At 39.3% G+C, this 22,822-nt stretch overlaps 1 protein-coding gene across 1 annotated transcript in view; it reads right to left on the bottom strand.

Moving 5' to 3' along the window:
• CAMTA1 (calmodulin binding transcription activator 1) overlaps positions 1-22,822 on the bottom strand; it is an 841,075-nt gene that overhangs the window by 794,633 nt on the left and 23,620 nt on the right. The window contains exons 2-3 of the mRNA XM_044913866.1: positions 18,177-18,248; positions 13,059-13,177 (exon numbers count right to left, since the gene is read on the bottom strand). Coding sequence (XP_044769801.1) covers positions 13,059-13,177; positions 18,177-18,248 — 191 coding nt within the window. The remainder of the gene's footprint in view (positions 1-13,058; positions 13,178-18,176; positions 18,249-22,822) is intronic.

Here is a 22,822-nt window from a genome sequence, read left to right as displayed (position 1 = left end):
ACAGTCTCCTCATTGGTCTCTCTGCTTCCCCTGTTGGCCACAGAGAGGCCAGAAAAAGACTTTGAAAATAAAAAATCCATATAATATGTCACTCACTTCCTGAGAGCTTATCCTCCAATGACTGTTACTCTTAAAATAAAATTCCCAATCTTTATATCTACCAGACACTTGGAGAGCTAGTCCCTACCTACCTGGCCCAGCCAGAATGTCTTTTTTATTGTTCCTCAAACCAAATGCATTCCTGCCTCAGGGCCTTCGCACTTGGCTCTTATCTCTGCCTAAAATGTTCCTCCCCTAAATCCTCAAGCAGCTAGACCTCTTTCATCATTCAGATCTCAGCTCAAAAGTCACTTCCTAAGAAAGTCAAACCACCCAACCAAAAAGGACTCACACCTCAGTATCCTGATCTATCTTCTTAGCACTCTCTGAAATTCTTGTCTCCTTGTTTACTTAGGTATTGTCTTTCCTTCTAAACTATAAACTCCATGAGAACAGGAACTTATCTGTCTGGTATCCTCAACCCGTGCCTAGACATATTAGGCCCTCAAAAAAATTGCTAGGCATAACTGATAGCATGAAACACAACGGAATACTAATATGCAGGCAATAAACATGATGCTATGGATCACTGTCAAAAAAGCCCTAAGACAGGGGCGCCTGGGTGGCTCAGTTGGTTGAGCATCTGCCTTCGGCTCGGGTCATGATCCCAGGGTCCTGGGATCGAGCCCTGCATCGGGCTCCCGGCTCGGCGGGGAGCCTGCTTCTCCCTCTCCCACTCCCCCTGCTTGTGTTCCCTCTCTCGCTGTGTCTCTCTCTGTCAAATAAATAAAATCTTTAAAAAAAAAAAAAAAGCCCTAAGACATATACAACCTATTAAAAAACCAGATTACAAAACTACATGCACAGTAAACCTATCCTGAGTTAATAAATAAAATGTACAGCCACATCAGCACAGAAAAATATCTGAAGAGACTTCTATCAAAAAGTCAACTATTTCTTTCTGATGGTAGACTTTGGGGTGATTTGGCCCACCTTTCTACCTGTGTCGTACTATGTGAATTAGCCGCAGGAGGGTTGCGGTGGGAGGGGTCTCCCTCCCCCTCCCCCCCCCTTTCCCACATGGCCAAGAGCTCCTCCACAAAGGATAGTCTTGGCTTCCTGCCTCACCCTCCCTCCCGCCCTGGACAGGAACAACTTAGCCGCCTGCTAAGTTTGAGATAAGGACTGAGTGTGCTTGCTTGCCTCAACCCTTCCTTCCCTGGATTTGGGAACCCAAGTGCACGCGGGGAGCACACATTCTGCTTGTCTCCACATCACAGCTTTTTTCAGGGGTAGCTCCGTGGACCGGCTTGTCACTCCTAGTGACTACTACTAGCCCAGGCTGTAGAATTCAGAGACAAAGTACTAGCAGCACACCTGACTAGCAACCCTAAACTGTGTCTGTTGGTCACGAAACAGCCACTATGTGCCAGGCACTGTTTTAAACTCTTCAGATCCATCCGTAAACAGAGCAGATGAAGATTCCTGTCCACCTAGACCTCACAGTCCAGCAGGAGCACCCAGGCAACACACAATAAAAAGCAAATTATACAGTACATTAGATGATGTTACATTAGATTATGTTACATGCTAATTCTAAAACACTTACGTCTCGCCATCCTCATCTATGAAATAAAAAATACATAATCACCCTACAGCAGGCTCTCTGAGTTGCTAGAGGAATGGACTGTTAAAAATTACTGGAAAATGCATAAATAAAAAATTTTGATTAATAATGATTAAAGCATCTAACAAAACTGATTCTTAAATAAAACAATTAGAGTTAGGAAGTTGAAATGTTGTTCAACAGTACAAAAATAAAATAAAATCCTAGCATGCACATTAACAACTGTCTTCTGATGCCAGGAAAGGGGTGTCTGTCACTACATGGTTTAAAGACAGGAAAAATGAGAAATGACTCTACTCGGACCTCAATTTTATAGATCCTGCTTAATTTCAAGCTATTTTAATGTATCCTTTCTCAGAAATGGGAAGCAAATGGCATTGTCCCTTTCTCTCGAATCTTTCTTAACTTTTAAAAAGATAAATATATTTAAGTGTTTTCTCCCCTTCTCTTCCTGAGAAAGTGGCTTTTGCAGCCCTTTCTAAGTAAGATCCCAGCTTCCCACAGGATAGCCTTCTTCTTGGCCAGCTTCTCTGAATAGGCCCTGTCCCCTACCCAGAACATGAAGAAGGTGTGGCCTTTCCCACCCTTTAAAATGGAACTACTTCAGGTATGAGTTAACACACAGAATGATGGTCCCAAAGGGAAATTTTCAAAAAGGCTTTTGGTCACTGAAGACCCACTACGTGCCAGGCACTGTTTTAAGCTCTTCGGATCCATCAGTAAACAGAGCAGATGTTTGCTCTGCGGATGTTAGGCCTTTTAAAAAAATCACAGAATAAGCAATTATAGAAAAGTCTATCGCCTTCCTATATACCAGTAATGAACAAGTGGAATTTGAATTTTAAAACACAATATTAGCACCCCCAAAAATGAAATAACTAGGCATAAATCTCACAAAATAAGTACACAATCTACACGAGAAAAACTATGAAACTCTGATGAATGATATCAAAGAACTACGCAAATTAATGGAGAGATAGTCCATGTTCAGAGATAGGGAGACTTAATATCGTCAAGATGTCAGTTCTTCTCACCTTGATCTATAGATCCAATGTAATCCTAACCTAAATCCCAGCAAGTTATTTTGTGGATAGCAACAAAATGATTCTAAAGTTTACAGAGAGACAAAAGACCCAGAATAGCTGAGTCAATACTGAATGACAAGAACAGAGTCAGAGGAAGGACACTACCCAACTTCAAGACTTACTATAAAGCTATAGTAATCAAGACAACATGGTATTGTTGAAACAGACAAATAAATCAATGGAAAAGAATAGAAAGCCCAGAAATAGACCCACATAAATACAGTCAACTCATCTCTGACAATGGAGCAAAAATAGTCTTTTCAAAAAATGGTGTTGGAACACCTGGACATCCACGGGCACCAAAAAAAAAAAAAAAGGAATCTAGATCTACATGCTTCACAAAAATCAAGTAAAAATGGATCGAGACCTAAATGTAAAATGCAACACTATAAAACCCCTGGAAGATAACACAGGAGAAAACCTAGCGGGCCTTGGGCGTAGCGTTACTACACCAAAGGCAGGATCCATGAAAGAAATAACTGATAAGCTGGACTTAATAAAAATTAAAAATCTCTGCCCTGTGAAAGACAAAGTCAAGAGAATGGGAGAAAATACTTGCAAAAGCACATCTCAAAGGATTGTTGTCCAAAGTACACAGAAAACTCTTCACACTCAACAATAAGAAAGCAAACAACCTGATTAAATGGGCCAAAGACTTTAACAGACCAAAGAGATACAGATGGCAAATGAGCATGTGAAAAGAGTCTCCATGTATCTGTCTTCAGGGAAATTAAAACAAGAATGAGATAACCACTACACACCTATTAGAACGGCCAACATCCAGAACACCAACACCACCAAATGCTGGGAGGATGTGGAGCCATAGGAACTCTCCCTGTTGCTGGCGGGAATACCAACAGTACAGACACTTTGGAAGACAGTTTGAAAGTTTCTTATAAAACTAATCATACTCATACCATATGATCCAGCAATCACACTCCTGGCTATTTAAAGGAGATGAAAACCTATGTCCACACAAAATCCTGCACACAGATGTTTAAACCAGCTTTATTCATAATTGCCAAAACTTGAAAGCAACCAAAATGTCCTTCAGGAGATGAAAAGATAAACCATGGTCCATCCAGACAATGGAGTATTAGTCACCACCACAAAGAAATGAGCTACCAAGCCATGAAAAGACATCTTAACACCAAGAATAAACCATAATGTAAACTAGGGACTCTGGGTGACGATGATGTGTCAACATAGGTTCATCAACTGTAACAAAGGTACCAGTCTGGTGGGGGGCGTTGGTAGTCGGGAGGCTGCGTGTTTGGGGGCAGGGGTTGTACGGGAACTCTCTGTACCTTCCTCTCCATTTGCTATGAACCTGAAACTGCTCTAAAAAAAATTAAACCTTAATAAAAAAAAAAAAAAGTAAACAGAAGAAGTAGAATGGGTGGCCTGGATTCAAGTGCTCCTGCTGCAGCCATCTCTGGAGACCAACCCCCTCTGACACACGCTCCCTCTGACTTTAGACACAAGGGGCTCTACTTTCTAGCCCAGGTCAAGCTACTTTTCAGCTTCCTGTTCTCTTGGACATGGAACCTTCTCTTTTTTACCATGAACAACTTTGGAATCATAAAAAAATGAACTCAAGGCAAATAAAGCCTGCCTCAGAATTCCACCCTGGTTCTACCACAGCTGCCCCACACAGGTGTGTGCACTCATGTACGCACACTCACGCATGCATGTGCGCGCGCACACACACACACACACACACACACACACACACACACCCCCGCTCAGTCCGGACCAATTCCCCAGAGCCCCAGCTCCTCCTCCTTTCCTCCTTTCTCCCCAAACGTAAACAACAGGTTCTTTAAGTTTTACATTTATTTCAACTCTACACCCTTCACCAGACCAGAGAACACATAAGCACAGAAGCATACGAGAAAGCCTCATGAAATCCACACATCCTGCCCATAATATTCTCCCTTACAGAGAAAACACTCTCCCAAACACAAATTTATCTTCATCACATCCACCCCAGCCCATCTGTGGTTTCTCAGCCATCTAGAAAGGACTCCTTTGTATGTTTTTTCTTTTTCATTTTTTTCCAGCTTTCTAAAAGCATTAAAATTGGAAAACTTAGGTTATATTTTAGGAACTTCTCTTAAAATCTTCAACAGAACTTCATAATTACCAAGATAACATAATTTATCATTAGAAACATTTGGGAGGTAGTATTAAAAAGACCAGAAGGTGGGCAGACAGGTAGGTAGGTAAGTAGGCAGGCTATGATGTTCAGCTTTAGGGTTCTGCTGTTTTCAGCTATTTGGGCCAAATGGAGATGGAAACGAAAGGGAGAGTAGAGATGATTCTTCATGCTACCTTTTCAAAACAAGGTCACAAAAATTAGAATATGCCTCCACATACCCCTACCGCCACCCATACTTTAAAAGGGCTTCCTATATAACAAGACATTAACCAATACTTTAGATAAATACCAAAACTAACTGCATTCTCTTACTTCCAGGTATATGAGAAGAAGACTCTAGAAAGCTCAATTGTACTGCACGTAGCCAAAGTACACCAAAATATACCTGAATGGTATAAGGATAGCAGAGCTGAGATTAAAGTCAAGTGAAGTTAGAATACACTTCTAGGGGCCTGAGAGTCTTCATCTAGGTTAAGTTTCACCAGGAACTTGTTAAAAATACACATTCTTAGGCCCCACCCCAGACCTACTGAAGCAGAAACTCTGGGGGTGGAGCCCAGAAATCTGTGTTTTAACATGCCCTCCAGGTGATTCTGATGCCAGCTAAGCATGAAAACCAGTAAGCTAAAAAGAATGCCCACTTTTCCACGTATCCTTCCCTTTTCCAATCTCAGCTGACTTTCCAGCAGGGCTCAGCTTCTCTTTATGCAAAGTCACGGCCACAGAGTCTCCCACCATTACTAGAAAGGGCGGGGCAGTTTATCCCCATGTAACCCAGTTCGCAGGGCATATTGTTTCAGTTTTCAACTGAAAACTCTCCTCAAGCCCTCTTCTTCCCTCAGAAAAACAAGGCCCCAACTGGATCCTCACTTGCACTTGAACATTCTGAAAACAATCTCAGGACAAAGTGCTCTGTGTTAAGACCTGGACAAAAAGACAATCTATTCTAATTTCAGCTCCAGCGCCACACAGGTATAGAAACTTGGAGGAGATACCAAAGAAGAACCTTGAGCCCCCTAAAAAGAGGCTGGCCACCCCTTGAGAGTGCTGACTCCACCAAGTCCAGAGAGAGGGAAAACCCGAGCTGTTGGGGTGATGAAAATGTTCCAGAATTACATGGTGGTGATGGCTGCACAACTGTATGTAGACTATACTAAAAACCACTGAAGCATAGACTTGAAAAATAAAAATAAAGGATGATTAACAGCAAAAAATAAACAAACACACACCCCAGCTGGACCCAAGCCTGCCCTGAATGTCCTACGCTCCCAAACAACTCTGAGAGCAACAGTGATTTAGCCTCCAAAACTGGAGAACGGGACTTATGACATATCTCTAAAGGTCACTCAGCACAATCACAGCAGATGCAGACGAGGCCAGGCAGGTGGCTTACCTCGCACTCAGCTGACTGGTGGCAGAGCCAAGACCAGACAGAACCAGTTCCTGATTGCCAGCTGTGTATCCCTTCCAAGAGATCAGTGGTCCTTGAGTTCACTAGGAAAGTTTTCACTTCACATCTTAATTTATAACCTGAAAAAATAAAACCTATAACCAATTTTTCTAACACACAGATCCACTGTTCAAGTCTGTGGTCTGTGATTACAATCACCTGGGTACCCGTTTAAGTTGTTCTCGGACTAATGAGAAAATCCAGAAGTGAACTTCAGACTAAATGATGTATTTGTACGAAGGCCTAACAACAGACTTCTAGAAATGCCTGCTGAGCCAAAATCAGTTTCTAAATAGTTCAATGGGGAGGGGGTGGGATCACTGCAGGGCACATGATAGTGTGTCATGGGCCAAATTCAAAAGACCCTGCCTGAGAACAGTCACTATTACATTCGTGTTGCAAGAGCAATTTGGTTTTGGCAAAACTTCATCCATCTCATTTAACTAATGTTGTTAATATAAATCTTACTAGTTTTCTGATCTTTTTTATGTAATATATTTACATTTGAGTTTTATATCTGCATAAGAACTCCAAGAGCACAGACATTCATACTGAGTTTTTGTATTTTTACACATTTCATTCATTCAACAAATATTTATGGAACACTGACTATGGGCCAAGTATTCTTCTAAGTGATACATTCTGAAGTAATATATAATAAAAACCACTGGGGTCAAAACTGAGGCAGATCCACAAGAATTTTCTTTCTTCAAAAAAATTTTTCTTTAAGATCTTACTTAAATGTTATGACCATTACTCTACTCTCTGCAGGTTAAGATCTGCTTCTCCTCCCGTTCCTCAGAGCTAAACCCACTTGTCTCGACCTCTCCTCACCTGCCTTCCCCCAGAGATGTAGAAGGACATCTGCCCCCAGCATTTCAACACATCCAATCTCCCTCTACTACCACCAATGCTAAACTGATACAGGTTGTCTGATAAACAGGTGCATGCTCATTTGGATTTCGGTGTCCATTTACCTGACCTCATACTACTAAGTGAAACAGAGGAATTATAGTTAACCCAATCGCTACAAAATTACCACATTTAATTTGAAATTTGGTACAATATATTGTATTCAAAAATCAAATGGCGTCCCTCTTAAAACTTGGCTCTCTGTGGTGCTGTTCATATCTGTACTTTCCTATTTGCAATTGAACCAGGAGAGCCCCGCCTGGACTCTGAGAATAACTTGGGACCATTCAAACCGTTAACAACTGCCAAAAGCTACACGAAACAAAGACCAACCTCAGGGTTAACTAACGTTCCGAGTCATCAAGGCCAAATACCTCACTCACCTTCATAACGCTAATACTTTTCAGTTTAGCTTGCATGGTGGAAGTCTGAAGAGTGCTAAATGATCCCCCCAAAATGTGGGTCTGTCTTTCAAAAAGATAACATATAAATACACTAGAAAAACCAATCACTGAAAAAAATTACAGCCCTTAAAACTATGACTCTATAAGGTATTCCAAGAGAAAAATTAAAAACACAAAAAACACTCAATATATGGCTACACAAAAAAAATGACTAAAGAAATTTGAAAAGGTGGCTTCTTATTAAAACAACTGAAATGAAACATAATTTAATAAATCTCATAGTCTTAAAGTTCATTTGTCCATTTTTCTTACTTGAATATAAAAAATTGAAGGAAAAAAAAGTATTCGGGCTTTAAAAAAGCAATTCTTTCCCTATAAAAAGCATTACACTTAGGGGTTTTTTTCTTCAGGTTCTTCGGCATGACTTAGACTATACCAGTGGAGAGTTATATCCTCTCTACACAGACATGTTTACCATTAAAAAGGAGGCATTTAATACGAAAATCTCTGAAGCTATCATCAACTGAAAACCTTTGATGCAACTTTCTTTAAGATCAGTACAAACTAGAATTCCATTTTGTTTACTTCCTCTAGAGAAACTTTGTATTAGAGGAAAAACAAAAAAAAAAGAGCATTAATAGTTCAAAAACAGTAGCACACAATTTAAGCAGAACATTTTCATTAAAAAGGTCTGTTGGTGTGCATTAGCTCGGCTTTGGAAGAATGCCATCTGAAATCCAGATCCAGCGACTGGGGGAATGCAGTAGTCGTAGTTTAAGTCAAACAGCTAATTAATGACTAAACAAAAGAATTTCAGTCTGGACAACATACATGGAGCACTAATATGTGTAATTATAAATAGTCATTTGTGCAATCAGAAAGTTGCATTAGCATAATGATCTCTGGCTCTGGGCCTTAAAAATATTAACTTAAAATGCAGAAACCTTATCACAGTTCACCTAATGAAGACGTGAATGCCAAACTGATTATGGAATAAGAGCCGGTTCTTCAACAATTTTGCTCTGTTTAATACATTCTTTCTCTCCTGCCCTGGATATAAAAGATCAAGCCTAACCCTCAAGTTACACACAGCTTCAAAATGTCTACTTTTAATATTTTTTCATTATCCAGAGCCTACATATTAACATTCATTAAGAATCAAAACTATTTCCCTAAGAAATGAGTGCTACTTTGTTTTTGTAAGTAGCCTCCACACCCAGCATGGGGCCCAACGCAGGGGCTTGACATCAAGACTTGAGCTGAGATCAAGACCTGAGCTGAGATCAAGAGTCAGACGCTTGACATCAAGACCTGAGCTGAGATCAAGAGTCAGATGCTTAACCAACTGAGCCACCCCAGTGCCCCAAAATGAGTGCTACTTTTAAAAAAAACTTCATGCAAAAATATGTTTAATACTTGAAGATGTAAATAAATAAAGAAGCCAAACAATTCTATAAAACAGAAGGGTTAGAAATCACTAAACAGCTGCGAGATCTTGAGAAAGTCTGTTTGAAATTATTCTTTGGGACAGAACTGGAGAGAGGATGGGCTCTGAAATCAGGCTGCAAGGTTAGACTCTCAAGTCCACCACTCTGGGGCACATTATTTAACATCTTTATGGCTCAGATCTCCTCATCGATACAAGGTAATCACATAATCTGCCTCACAGGATGAATTCCAGGAAAAAATGTGATTATTCGCATCAAGGACCCACCAGTGCCACACACACAGTAATGTTCAGTCAGTGCTGGCTGCCATAATTACTGCCCCATCATCACCGTCACCCCTCCTTTATCGCCTGTAAGAACATGGGCAAAGGCTGTGTGTGGCTGAGAAAGCATAATCCACACTGATTTGTTTCTAGACACAACATTTATTTTGCAACTGCAAATAACATTCAGGAAGGGCAGGAGATTTTACCTATTCCAATGTGTTAAGAAAGGTTCCAGGAGCTTAGCTGGGCCCTAAGACCTCCTTATCTTCTGGTAGTCTTCCTTTTTAGTGACTTTCAGCTTCACCAAATGTTTGCATATGAACCCACAACACTAATCCTGTGTTAACCCTTTTTAATCCAAAATTAAATGACAGAACGGATTTGCCAAGTACACTAATGTGGTTAAGAGTTATGGGTCTTTGATTAAAAGCCAAGACAACATTACAACAGAATGCATGTTCCTAAGAATTAGTAAGCAACATACAAGAAATTAAGCTCAGAGAGAGACAGGCCCTAACAAGTATGCTATCTTGACCAAATGAGTTAACCACTTTTTACCACTACACCCTCATCAGTAAAAGGAAATATGGCATATCTTGTGACATTATTATAAGGCTCAGAAATAATTATACACAGTGCCCAGCCACCAGCAAAAACAGGGACTCGATAAATGGCAACATGTGAATGGGCACAATCTCACTCTCTCTCAACAAAGACACAGTACAAAAGCTAGGTTTTCTCAAATCATCACAAATATTACAACACAGGTCTCAACAAAGGAATTTCTCAAAAGCATGGAGGAGTCACATTATACTCAGGAGTTGAACTGTACACACCCAGCAGAGAGCGAGCATAGAAGACAGAGACACCTCAGACAGGCAACTCCAGCCACCAGGCTGCTCCGCGAACATATGCTGCACAGAGTGACACGGAAAACAGCAATCAGGTGTGCTGTCCACCGCCCTCCCTCCCTCACGCCTCTCCCAGTGACAGCACCTTGTCCCAGGAAAGGGGGATCTAAACCAGTTTTGGTACAACACTGCTCCCAAATACAAGCCGACTACTTCATGTGGTCCTCCACCAAAACACAGCAATCTATTCCAACCCCAGCAGGAAACGGGCCCTCACTAATGGCAGTATGACTAAACTTAACTCCATGAGCAATTCAAGAGACTTCATGGGCAACTCTGACTAAGCATGACTCTGCTGTAAATAGGACCAAAAGCCCCAGAGAGAGACAAGTCCACGGAAGGACGCTTCCTTCAGGTTTAGCAGGATGGCAGGCTGAAGAATGTGGGAAAATGCCAATACCCAGCTAGATCAAAGAAGGAAGTGCTTTAATAGAAGTACGGATTGTTTTATTCCTGTTATCCAAGCCAGTTAAAAAAAAAAAAGACAGGTTACCATCACCACGTAACACTCTGCAGAATTAAGGACTCCTAAGTCTTCAGCTGTCACTCCCAGAGTCCCCTATTTTTCCTAAAGCTAAAAATAAACAAGAAAGAAAGCCAATGTCCTCTACATTGAAATGAAATATGGGCCAACCTTTAAATTCAGTTCTCTCATAAGAGTTTTTGTCAGCATCGAGCTGACAAATTACTGAGAGAACAACGGGTCATGAGGGAAAAGGGTATGAGCCTTGGCCCCTGCCGGCTGAGCCACCCATCCTGCCTCCAGCCACCCTTGGGAACACACGTTGTTCACTGGCGTTTTCAGCAGCAGTGGTAGCTTGCACAAAACAATCCACATGTCTCAGAGCCCCCAGTTTTACGTTTCGCCAGTGAGAGAGGGGACCGAAGTCTCCTCTCTGGACAGGGACTTTTGCAACACTGTGACCTAAATCAGCAGTCTCCAAGGAGCTCTTTGGGCCAGGGTCCTAGAAGAAAGTACAGAACAGCTCCGTATTTCCTTTTAATCTCATCCTCTATAAAAATTCTTTATTAGGTGTTTTATAATGTATCTGAACTATGAGTAAAGGGGAACCTGTCAATAACCAGAGATAAATACATGAAAGGTGAAGTCCTGTGCAAGGATCTGAACAGTCTACCAACTGAGCTTCCAATACTGTGACTCCAGCTTCAGAAGACCCTAAAGACCACGAATTTTAATTAAGCGCTTGCTGGTTTCAAATACAATTTCAAGTCGTAATTAAAAATAAATTGCCAATTTCACATAAAACATAATATTGAAAAAATATATACCAATTATGTGTTTTGTTTCATTTATAAATAAACTAGAGCTAACATATAATAGTAAGGTAGCAGATCCATGTTTCAGGGAATACTAAGAAACATACTGAGTTTTTAAATAATTCATGACCTAGTTATGACCTACTGAATGGCTCCCAAATCATACTATTTTGCTGACAGAGTAATGATCTATGATTAAAACTAATCTTCAGCATATTTACTTTGTTTTCATGTTTAAAATCGTTAATCGATGACTGATTAAAACAAGAGGCCTCTAAACTAGCTAATGTTTGTCAAGGTAAAAGTATTTTGTCTAAGGGGGAAATATAATTTATGCAAATAATCAAAATATACATACCTTAAAAGAAATTAAAATCAGTTGAGACAAGGTATCAAAGCTATGAGGGTCTACTGAGTATTTAAATCTGTAAACTAGGATTAAGTAGACAGACTTTCACCCATATAACCTCTTAAAACTCAAAACAAAAGCACTCCATGTCAAGAAGTTAGAATAAAATAATCTCAAAAAGATAAGGTAAGTAGGCAGCACTACTGTCTTCTTGTGTCTTTTAACAAAACTGAGGGCCCAATACAGAGCAGGGGGTTGTATTTAATTTAACTTGGAAGTGCATGTTGAACCAGCAACACAAACTGACTCAGACCAACTTTGGAAAACCAGTAATCACAGCCATCTGAACTAAAGGAATACAATTCCCAGATCACTGGACACATACCCAGTTCTCATCACCAACTAAATGTGTATTACCCTACATGGAAATATTCAGATTTCAAAATTAAAAAGATGACAAAGCAATCCACCCTTAATATTAAGACTCCCAGACTAAGACTTACCAAAAACAAGAAACATCATCCAAGAAGATACTTTCATTCATTCTACTTTACCGATCTTCTAATTGGATGCCAAATACACAATCTACCATACAGCCTCCATTCCTAATAAAAAAGCTCCTATCATTAAGGTAAACCCATCAATTCTCCATGCAAACTCTTTTCATCACAAAGGACTGTTGTGAGAGCTGTTTTTGCTAATAAGAAGCCTGCCCTTCCCAATCCTACAGAAACTTCACACTGTCAAGAAACTGCATGTTTTGTGGAACACTGGGGCTGTCTCTTTATTAACTCATGACAACATAAGAACTAGTGTTTAGCTGAGATGCAGGCAAGTTAACCACCAAATGTAAGACGCCAAAATGCAAGAGAACACAAGTATGGTAACTCATACTACCTTAGTAAGTCAGCGTGCACATTTTATATTTTTCAACGCCAGCCAAGCAGATTAGAGATAGTTCAAGAAACATGCTGGTGTCTGTTAAACCCAGATTAAATATTCTCATTTACAATCCCCTAGTCCAGTATTTTGATTTTAAAAACTAAAAAAAAGTAGTACACTATGCCAAATGACCTAACAACTTTGCCCTTAAAATAATTGTACCCCTAAAAATAGAAATTTATCTACCTCATTAGTGTTCCAACGGTGCCTCTCTTTGGGTAAACTTGAACATTTCGGCAGACATTCAAGCAGCTTTTTCGGTAAAAAGATTTTTACATGACTACTATTGCTGTTCCCATGATCATCTATAAAGAAGAAAACAATAGATTCAGAGAAAATAATAGAGGAAAATCTCCTTTTAAGTATACTGGCAAGGTCAGAAACGGCAGCTTAGTTTGGTCACCGTGAGACCAAGAGCACCATTCCTCTTGGTTAACAATGCTCATTTACACACTGATCAGATAGGTGGCAGCAGGAATCTGGTCAAGAGGCTCTAAAATAAGATCCGAGCTTTTGCTCCATGACAAGCGAGTGAACAGGGAATATCCTAGCAGCTGCCCATAACCAGAACATTACTTTTAAAGGTTCTCCCACCAGGTTTCCATGAAGTACGTCCAAATTGCAAAAGGATTTAACCTCACAAAACCCAGAAATCTTCTATTAACCAGGTGAAAAAAAGTTTTTTTAGGGAAGAGGAATAATAAAATATGACTATTTTATTCATAAACTAATACTACTTCATCCCCAAGAATACAAAGGAGACTTATCCTTTCAAATGCAAATTACAAATCTTAGAAATATAAGGAATTTAAACCTGCAGTTAGCTATCTAGGTAAATACAGAGGCTGGTCCTTCTAGCCTAAATCTAAAAACATACCATTTTAATTAACTTGATTTACATACACATATCTATTTAATTAATGTCTTTCATCAAAATGTAACTCTTCTAAATTAGTGAGAGAAAAGTTCATTACTTTCAGACAAGATGGTATGTCTGACTACCTGATAATCAGTCTCCTGGATACTTTCTAGAAGAGATCATTTCCTTTATGTATTATTTCATTCATTCATTCATTTACAGATCATTTCTTGTTTCATTCCCATAACAAAGTCCCTCTGCCCGGCTCAAAATTTCTTGCCAGTTTTGGCACATTTAGGTCAAAGTTTAGAATTACCCAGTCCAATTTTTTTTTAATGCTAAATGGAAGCCCCAATATCCAAAGTGCAATGCATAACCAGGTACTAGGAGCAACACATTGAAATACTAAAGACTGAATCTGCTCCAGAAAATCATAGTTAAAGTAACTTATTCTGATATTAAAAGTTGTAATAAAAACACTGACCTCCAAATCAAGAATCCAAGATTCTGACCCAGTTCTGCTACTTTCTAATTGTGTGACCTTGGGTAAGTTACTTAATAGTCTCAGTTTTCCAAATCAAGGAGAATTAAGTCATCTCCAATTCTCCTCCACGCATAAATCCCTATGAAATTTACTGCCATTCAATAAATTTAAATGCCTTACAATTAAAGAACCTTACATAGACATACAGGAATTAGTTAATAATATTAAAAGTGAAATACAACAATATATCTTTCCAGTCATTTACTGTAATTTTGTTTAGCATAGCCTATTTTTTGAACATGTGAAAAACATAGAAGAATAAAAAATTTTCTACAATCACAACAAAATCTTCTCCAAACATTTTTCATCTGATTAACACATTTCTTCTCAAGGAAAAGACCTTAACAGAAAAATATTGGGCACAGAAATAAAGTCTGAAAAAATTTACTACATAATATGGAAATATTTTAAAGGGAGGAACTTAAGAGAATTGTAGCATACTAAATCTTTTTTGGTCTATGAACTACACAACCAACTGAATTATAATGCCCGATCCTCTATTTCTGTAAGCAGTATAAAAACTTGAAAAACTTAAAAACTGACTGCTTTTAAGAATCCAAAATTTTCATAGCAAAATAAAACTTTTTAAAAATCTTGCTATGAAACCAGAAAACAAAGTGTTCAACTAAGAGAATGTTCATAGAAAGTTCTGTATTAATTACCCTCTATAAAACCAGTGTAGTATTATGTGCTTATGCATGCTCCCTGCACTTCATCCTCCCAAGGGAGGCACCATGGGCCATAAAACTTTAAAGCACAGAATACCAAATCACATGAGCCAATACCTCCCTTCTCTCTTCCCCTACAGAGGTTTTATTCTTTTTTTTTTTTAATCTCCCATGATGTGTACAATTCTGAAAGTAGAGGTAAAATTCTAAAATCTATACTCAATTCAAATAGTCACCATTTACAGGATGCCTTTTATGAAAACAGTATTACACTAGGTGCTCAATCAATAGCCTTACTCTGAACTGTATATGACTAGTCATACCTCCGAGAAAACTATTATTTAAAGTGTAATTTTGAACAATAATGAACAGAAAATTAAACCCCAGCTTCTATTTTTATGTTGGTGATTACAGCCCGATGTTAATTATCTGTTCTCTTAAGCCTCCTTGAGGGGCCCAGCTGTCCTGTGGCTATAACACACAGGTGTGTGTGTGTACCCCTACATATGTGTACACACATGTACATACACCCAGACACGTGTGCTCTGCCTGTGTATACATATGTGTACAGACACACATGTATGTGCATGTGTGCATGCACGTGGAGCAAGAGAAAGAGATACTCTTCTCAACAGCACAACTAACTGCCACAGAAGAGGCTTCTGTCTTCCACTCTGATACCAAATCAGGCAGCGGTGAATCGGCCCAGAAGCTTTTCAAGAGGAAAAGGAGAATGGCTGTGTGAGCACTGTCCCAATCACAGTTCCAAATATAGCACTTCACGGGAATGGGCAGCCATGGGTCAAAAGGAAGAGGAGTACGACAGGCCAATGGGTTCCCCTTAATCAGTTTTTAAACTGTGCTACTTCCAGAATTTTAGGTTCATGCTGAATATAAATTCATGTTTTTTAGAAACATAACAATGGGTATATTTTCCCACTGTGTTTTATGAAGATGGCAATTTTAATACTGGGGCAAGAATATTAGGAACTCAACAGGCAGAATCTTAAAACTCGTATTTTCAAATTTCAGTTTTTCCAGTTACAGTGTGATGGGAGAGCAACTCTGCTTTTCACACCGGAAAAGAACTGCTCACATGGCCATACTGTGCAAAACTGTGTTTTTTAATTAAAGGCTGCTTTTTAATGTTTTTGGAATAACTATAAATGATACAACAATTAGATAAATTCATGTGCCAGTTTTTAAATGTTTGTCTCAGTACTAAGACTATTAACAGTATCTTGAGTTAACAATGAAAATAAGGTATATACCGGTTTCAACTGCATCTCAGCATTTAATCCAAATACTTAAACTTTGACACTGCAACATGGAAGTGTCAACCAAAGACAGTAAAATATTTCATTATCATTATCTGGGAAATATGTGTGTATGATATATGACTTCACAAAATAGTTTTCTAACCAACTTCACAATAAAAATAACTAGTGAAGCTCTTGAAATTGACAGATGATGTGCTTGGCTGACAGCTGTAATTCTAGAGACTGAACCATCCTTTCCAGACAACCTTCAAATATTTTCCGAACAATAATTTTAGAGGCATCGTACAATTTAACTAAAACATGCAAAAATGCTCATTCACTAAGTAGGCAAAAGGTAGAATTCTTATTTTCATGTTTTATTTCAAAAAACCAAAACTCACATTACCAAACCCTTCATTTAAATCAAAAAAGATAATATTCAAACTCTCTCCTTGGAACACACTATTGACTCCTGTAAGGGAAATTATAACTATACTAACTTTAACCTGGAAACGATAACATCCATTTTATTTTGACTGATAATTAATAAAAATTAAATAATTTTGGTTCCGTGAATCATCATGAACACTGTTATTCAATCAAGTCAATTATGATTAATCTCTCAACCTCTAAGACCAAACTGTTCAAAATAAGTTGGTATAACAGTGTATCCAATTGCTAAATCTTATTGGGAATACATATGATCAACAACTTGGAATGGCAAAATTAAAAGGAAGCCCTACGATTTTTCTGTTCAGCTCTAATTATTATGTGCTTAGATTTAATTAGTAGGCTAGGAGCTGATTCAGGAAAACACAAGCACGTATTGTTGTATTCAAGTCAGCACAGCGCTCACAGCAGCAAATACCGCCGTCACTAACCTAAGACCTTCAAACCACTATGCATCCAAAATAAATATTAATTAAGCAACAATGTGCTTAATTATGTGCCAAGCATCGGTATGGTATCTCTCTAAAAGAAATTCTCCAAAATGAATTACTCAATTGTAATTATCCAAAAGACTTTTGAAGTTGAAAAAAAACAAAAAATAGTTTTTGTGGGTTTTTCCATAGAAAATATAACTGGTTTTGCTATTTAACAACCCCTTTCCTCTCCTTAGAGTGTGTGATCGTCAAATCTCACCCTGTCTTTTTTTAGGTGGCCCAAGTTTACCCTCTCCCTGTCAATCATACCACCAAATCTCTGATCTGGGTTTAGGTCAACTCCTAACTCAGGTTCAATAAGCTTCTCACTATTTATCTGCATTTACATTTTCAATTAAAAAATATGCAAGCGGAGGCAGATAAAGTGGGAGCACAGAAGTTGTGCAATCGATTGCTTCAATTTGGGTTCTGGGGCATCCTCTCCTGCTTCATTCTATTCAATTTCAATTTGAGCTGCATGTGATCAAGTAAACTTATTTTCTACTCTTTATTAGGAAGTAAACATTTGTGGGACTCTACATCAAGCATCCAGAAAGGATTTTACATTGCGTTCTCTCATTTAATTTTCACAATTACCCATCAGGGCATAATTACCCCCATTTTACAGATGAAGAACCTAAGGTTCAGATTAACTTGCCCAGGAGCCACAGCTAGTGACTCAAATGGGATTCAAACATGACCTGTGGCTTCTCCCACAATACCACACGGCTCCTACTCGAAGTCATAGGAATTGGATACTAGAATTACAGAACTGTTGTATTAGTATCTAACATTTGCAGAGTGCTTTGAATTTCCCATGTGATTATACCCTTTGCCTTTTTGAACCCTCACAGAAACTTGACAAAGGGAGTATTATTTTGCTACCCCCAGAAGGATTAAGTAACTCATCTAAGATCACACAGCAAGTTAAAGGCAGAACCCAGTCCCCTAAGGCCTGGTCACAGGCTATTTCTACTGTACTACCATGATGGAATTACTCTTACTGCCAAGCCCACCCCTTCCTGTAAGTCAAAAGCTTTTCGAATCCTACCTTCTAGAGGTGGCACGGTGTTGAGAACACAGTAGGTGCTAGTTCCGCAGAATACACTTTGGGAAACGCTCTAAGGAAACAGAAAATAAAATGTAAAACTAATCTTTGAAAAAGATATATACTGGCTCTTCTGTGATACTCCTGCCAAAGATGCAAAACCTGAATCTAATCATAAGGAAACATCAGACAAATCCAAATTGAGGAACATTCCACAAAATGACTGGCCTGTAATCTTCAAGAGTGTCAAGGTCATGAGAGTCAAAAAGGACTGAGAACTGTTCTGTATTAAAGGAGTCTGAAGAGACAACAGAGTGTGACCCAGGCTCCTGACTGGACCTTTCACTACAAAGGTCACCGCGGGGTCACCTGGCACAGCAGGAGCATCTGCGGATCAGAGGGTAGAAATGTCTCCGTGTTAGTTTCCTGATTTTGATCACTATATAGTGGTTACAGAGGAGAATGCTGTCATCTCTGGTTGGCAGGAAATACATAAGCAAGTATGTAAGGATGATGAAACATACCAGCAGCTTCTCACGTGGTTCAGGGGGAAAGAGCTCTTCACACTATACCTGCAATTTTCCTGAAGGCTTAAGAGTGTTTCAAAATGTATGTGTGTAAAAAAAAAAAAGATACATGCTGGTGAACACATATTATGTGTATAATTTTTTTAATAGGGACCATATGTGCTTGTACATACAGGAAATGTTTGCTAAGAAGAACCAATGCTGTATTCATTCTGTAGTTTAGTCAGGATTCAACAACATTGCTAACCATTTCCCAATAGTGCGCCCACCCCCCCAACTCATTCCAAAGGATTTAATGAGTGCCAACGAACAGTACGGCAGGTGCAGTAAGTCAGGAGGAAGTTGGAAGACCAGGTCTCTGCTCTCAGGCTGCTTCATGTAAATAAAATTAAACTTTTCATGTAAAAAACTATACAACAGTAACTTTAAAAAAAAGGAAAACAATTTCTGGGAGTCTTGACAGTCAGGTCCTAAAAATATCCTTCTTCAGTTGCAGTATTAAAATTTTTTTTAGATTATTCATCCTGTATTATAAACCAGATACGTATATACTTAGGAAACCAAGGACAGTTTATAAACTCAACTGCCACCCTCAACATTTTATATTTAAAATATGAAAAGCTCAGTTCTCTCACTTACTAGCTATCCTTGGAAAAGTAAACTAACCTCTCTATATGACCTCATCAAAAAGGGTAGTGACGGTGCTCTCCTATCTCACCGTTTTTGGGAGAATTACATGGGATGATGTGTACAAAGTGCTTTAAATTCAAAACTACAGAACAAATATGAAGTGCTATTGTTTCTGTGCTTAGTAAGAATAATCCTTAACAACGTTAACATTTTCTAAGAACTGAGGATTGCCTGAATTTTTTGTGCCAAAGAGAGTATTGAAATCTGACTAAATTGACCTCTATGAATTTTTAATTTCCCTCTCCTTATATCCATGATCAAGTGCTTCATTCACCACAGAGCAGGTCTTTCTCCACAATGTGACTGCTAGCTATCAGGATAACCATCAGCTCCCTAATTATTTACTGTTTCTGGAAAATTCTTGTTCAAGGGCTTTTAATGACTCTTCCTCTGTTTGATTTAATCAACAGTGATGCCTACTAATTAGCAACCTGTGGTAACATCTGAGCCTAAGAATTCTCCCTATAAACTATGGACTAAGCTCAGAATTCACGTATCCTTTGGAAAATCAACATTCATCTCTTCCCATGACTGTGAGTGTGGAATTACAGGACATTATAAAGAATGGCTGATGTAAAGCCAACAGCAGTCTGACTTCAAGTAACATCTGCAAGAGCTGCCAGCAACAGCCTTCTAACCACAGAATGCAACATCTCATCTTAATGTCCTTTCGGAATTGAAACTTGAAATTTTATGATGTTAAAAAGAATGTGCTACACTCAAGGCTTAACATTTTCTGGCTTCCTATTACCCAAAAAAAGATAGTATAAGTTTACCACTTAACAAGACATCTTAACAACGGTCTTAACATCAAAAGATTTAAAAATGACTAATGTACACTGGGACACACTAATGAATGGCTTCATAAAAAAGGACTTTTACACCTAACTTCAAAGTTTGACAATAGGTAAATGAGCAGTAAAACATACCAAATAACAAATCAGAAGAATTAAACGCTAAAAAAAGAAAAGTAACAGAAATATCACAATCAATCATGACTTCTCTTCAACACTGGCATAATAAAGTCTTAATAGTTAACCAGAAAAGGAAGTCACTCACATAAACTGAATGAAATCAAGTCATTCTATCCTCAAAAACACCAGGTTCTCAGGGGAAAAAAACTAAAACAGAAGAAAACTTCCATGAGAAATGGCTACCTTATACTGAAGACCCACAGGCCAGACTCTGGGATAGGCCTTTCATTCTGAGGACCCTCAGATCGATTTGTAAAACCTGTTCACAACACCAAGCCAGAGGTGGCTCTGGGAGGGAGGGGCACCAGTCTGAGGGTCTGCAGAGTGGAGCCTCTATCCCAGTACCACTAACTGCTGAGGTCTGAAGCCAAGAGCTGGCCTCTCTGTCCCCAGGACAACATTCTAAGTGCAAGTTCAAGGGCAGACAGATCTGGGTCCAAGTCCACCCTCAGCTGCACATCTCCATGCTGCCCTCCCTGGCTGACTCTCCAGCTCAACCATCCTTCAGGAGCCTTCCAATGACAGGTCACCCTGCTGGTGCTATCTGAGCAGCCCACATTTCCCTCTGTATCACAATTCCTTCTATTTGTCCTACAAATATTAAAGGAGTACCTAATGTGTGCCAGACACTGTCCTAGGAGCTGGGACCTAGCAGTGAACAAGACAAAGGTCCTACCGTCAGGGGGTCCCTGCCAGTGGGAGAAGCGGGTGGTAAGCGGGGTAAATGCTATGCATATAAAATGCGTGACACATGATGGTGAGAAATCAGATAGGGAAAACACCATTTCTAAACATATATCCATGCATGGAGTAAAAGGCCTCCTTGACTGAAGCATCAAGAAAGCTGGCTTCTGGGGTGCCTGGGTAGCTCAGTCCATTAAGCAGCTGCCTTCGGCTCACGTCATGATCCTGGGGTCTTGGGATCGAGCCCCACATCCGGCTCCCCGCTCAGCGGAGAGCCTGTTTCTCCCTCTCCATCTGCCTGCCACTCTGCCTACTTGTGCGCTCTCTCTCTGTCAAATAAATAAATAAAATCTTTTAAAAAAAAAAAAAAGAAAGAAAAGAAAAGAAAGCTGGCTTCTCTCATCAACCAGATGAGCGGCTCTCAGCTTGGCTGCATGTCAGTCGTCCAGGGAGATTTTCTGAATGCTGGTGCCCAGGCTGCAATCCTGACCAGGTAAGTCAGAATGTGTGAGGCTGGAACCCAGGCATCAGTATTTGTGACAGGTTCCCAAGTGATCCCAAGATGTATCCAAAGATGGGAACCACTAAAATTAACAGCTATGTGACTCTGGGCAACTCCCTACTTTAACTAGTTTCTTCAAGAGTAAAATGGGGGGTTGACCTTCAATAGAGCATCTCCAACTTTAATGAGCATGTGGGTCACCTGAGGGCCTTGTTAAAATGCAGGTTCTGATTCACAGGTCTGAGTGTGGCCCTGCCCTGTGCCTCTAAGAGGCCCCCCAGTGATGCCCATGCCATGATTCAGGGCCATACCCTGAGTATCAGGAACTAGACCGTTTTCTAAAAGATCAGGAATTCACTTAAAAAGACCTTTCCAGTCATAACATTCCTCCATAATTTTATGAATTCCTAACAGACTAAAAAAACACATTTGCCTGTTAACACAAACTCTAATACAAAACTATACCAGAAAATCCAAGCAAGATAATCAAAAGAAACTACAGGGATGGTTACTCAATTAATATAGTGTCCAGCGTCTCTAGAAGTGCCCAAGAGGGGAGAAACAGAAGCTCTATAAAATATATTCCCTGCCTTCAAAAAATACTCTCCCTAAAGTTGCAGACATACTAAAAAAATGTAATGAAAAAACAATACATGGTTTATTAAAGGCTAAAAGGAGCCAATGGTCAGATGGTTGCAGTATAGAAACTCAGTAACTGTGTACCAAGCACAAATTCTTTGGAGGAATGGACTCTCTTCAGAGAACCTAGGTCAGGGTGTGACACACAGTTTTGGGATGATGGAATAAATGAAACAAAATGCTACATAATAAGAAGTGATTACCGGCTTTTGAACACAGAGGGTGCATGATGAAAACTGTATTTCCAGTTCTTTGAAATAAGGACTCTGAATATTTTAAGTCTCCATAGAGTCCCTTTAAAGCCAACAGAGGCCCCACACAGCTCATTAAATCAAAGAGAGAGGCCACACTGATACTCAATAAACCACTTGTATCAATTAGAAATGATACATTAAAAAACTTTTGCCACATATTTTATCATGACTTAAACTGATTCTTGAAATTCACTGGTCATTTCATATAACATGACATATAAGTAATCAAAATTAAAGCGGAGTCCGAAATTCTTAGCACCCTGACTGAACTCACCAGTGTTGCCGAGCATTCTACCCATTATGCCTAGATCAGTTAGGGAGGCTACTCGGAGCAAACTGTATCATGGCTCAAATACTATAAATATTTACTTCTTGCTGG

Source organism: Neomonachus schauinslandi, chromosome 4, assembly GCF_002201575.2.
Source record: "Neomonachus schauinslandi chromosome 4, ASM220157v2, whole genome shotgun sequence".
Lineage (NCBI taxonomy): Eukaryota > Metazoa > Chordata > Mammalia > Carnivora > Phocidae > Neomonachus > Neomonachus schauinslandi.
The sequence above is the reverse complement of the archived record's forward strand: the minus strand, read 5'-3'. Positions and strand labels throughout refer to the sequence as shown.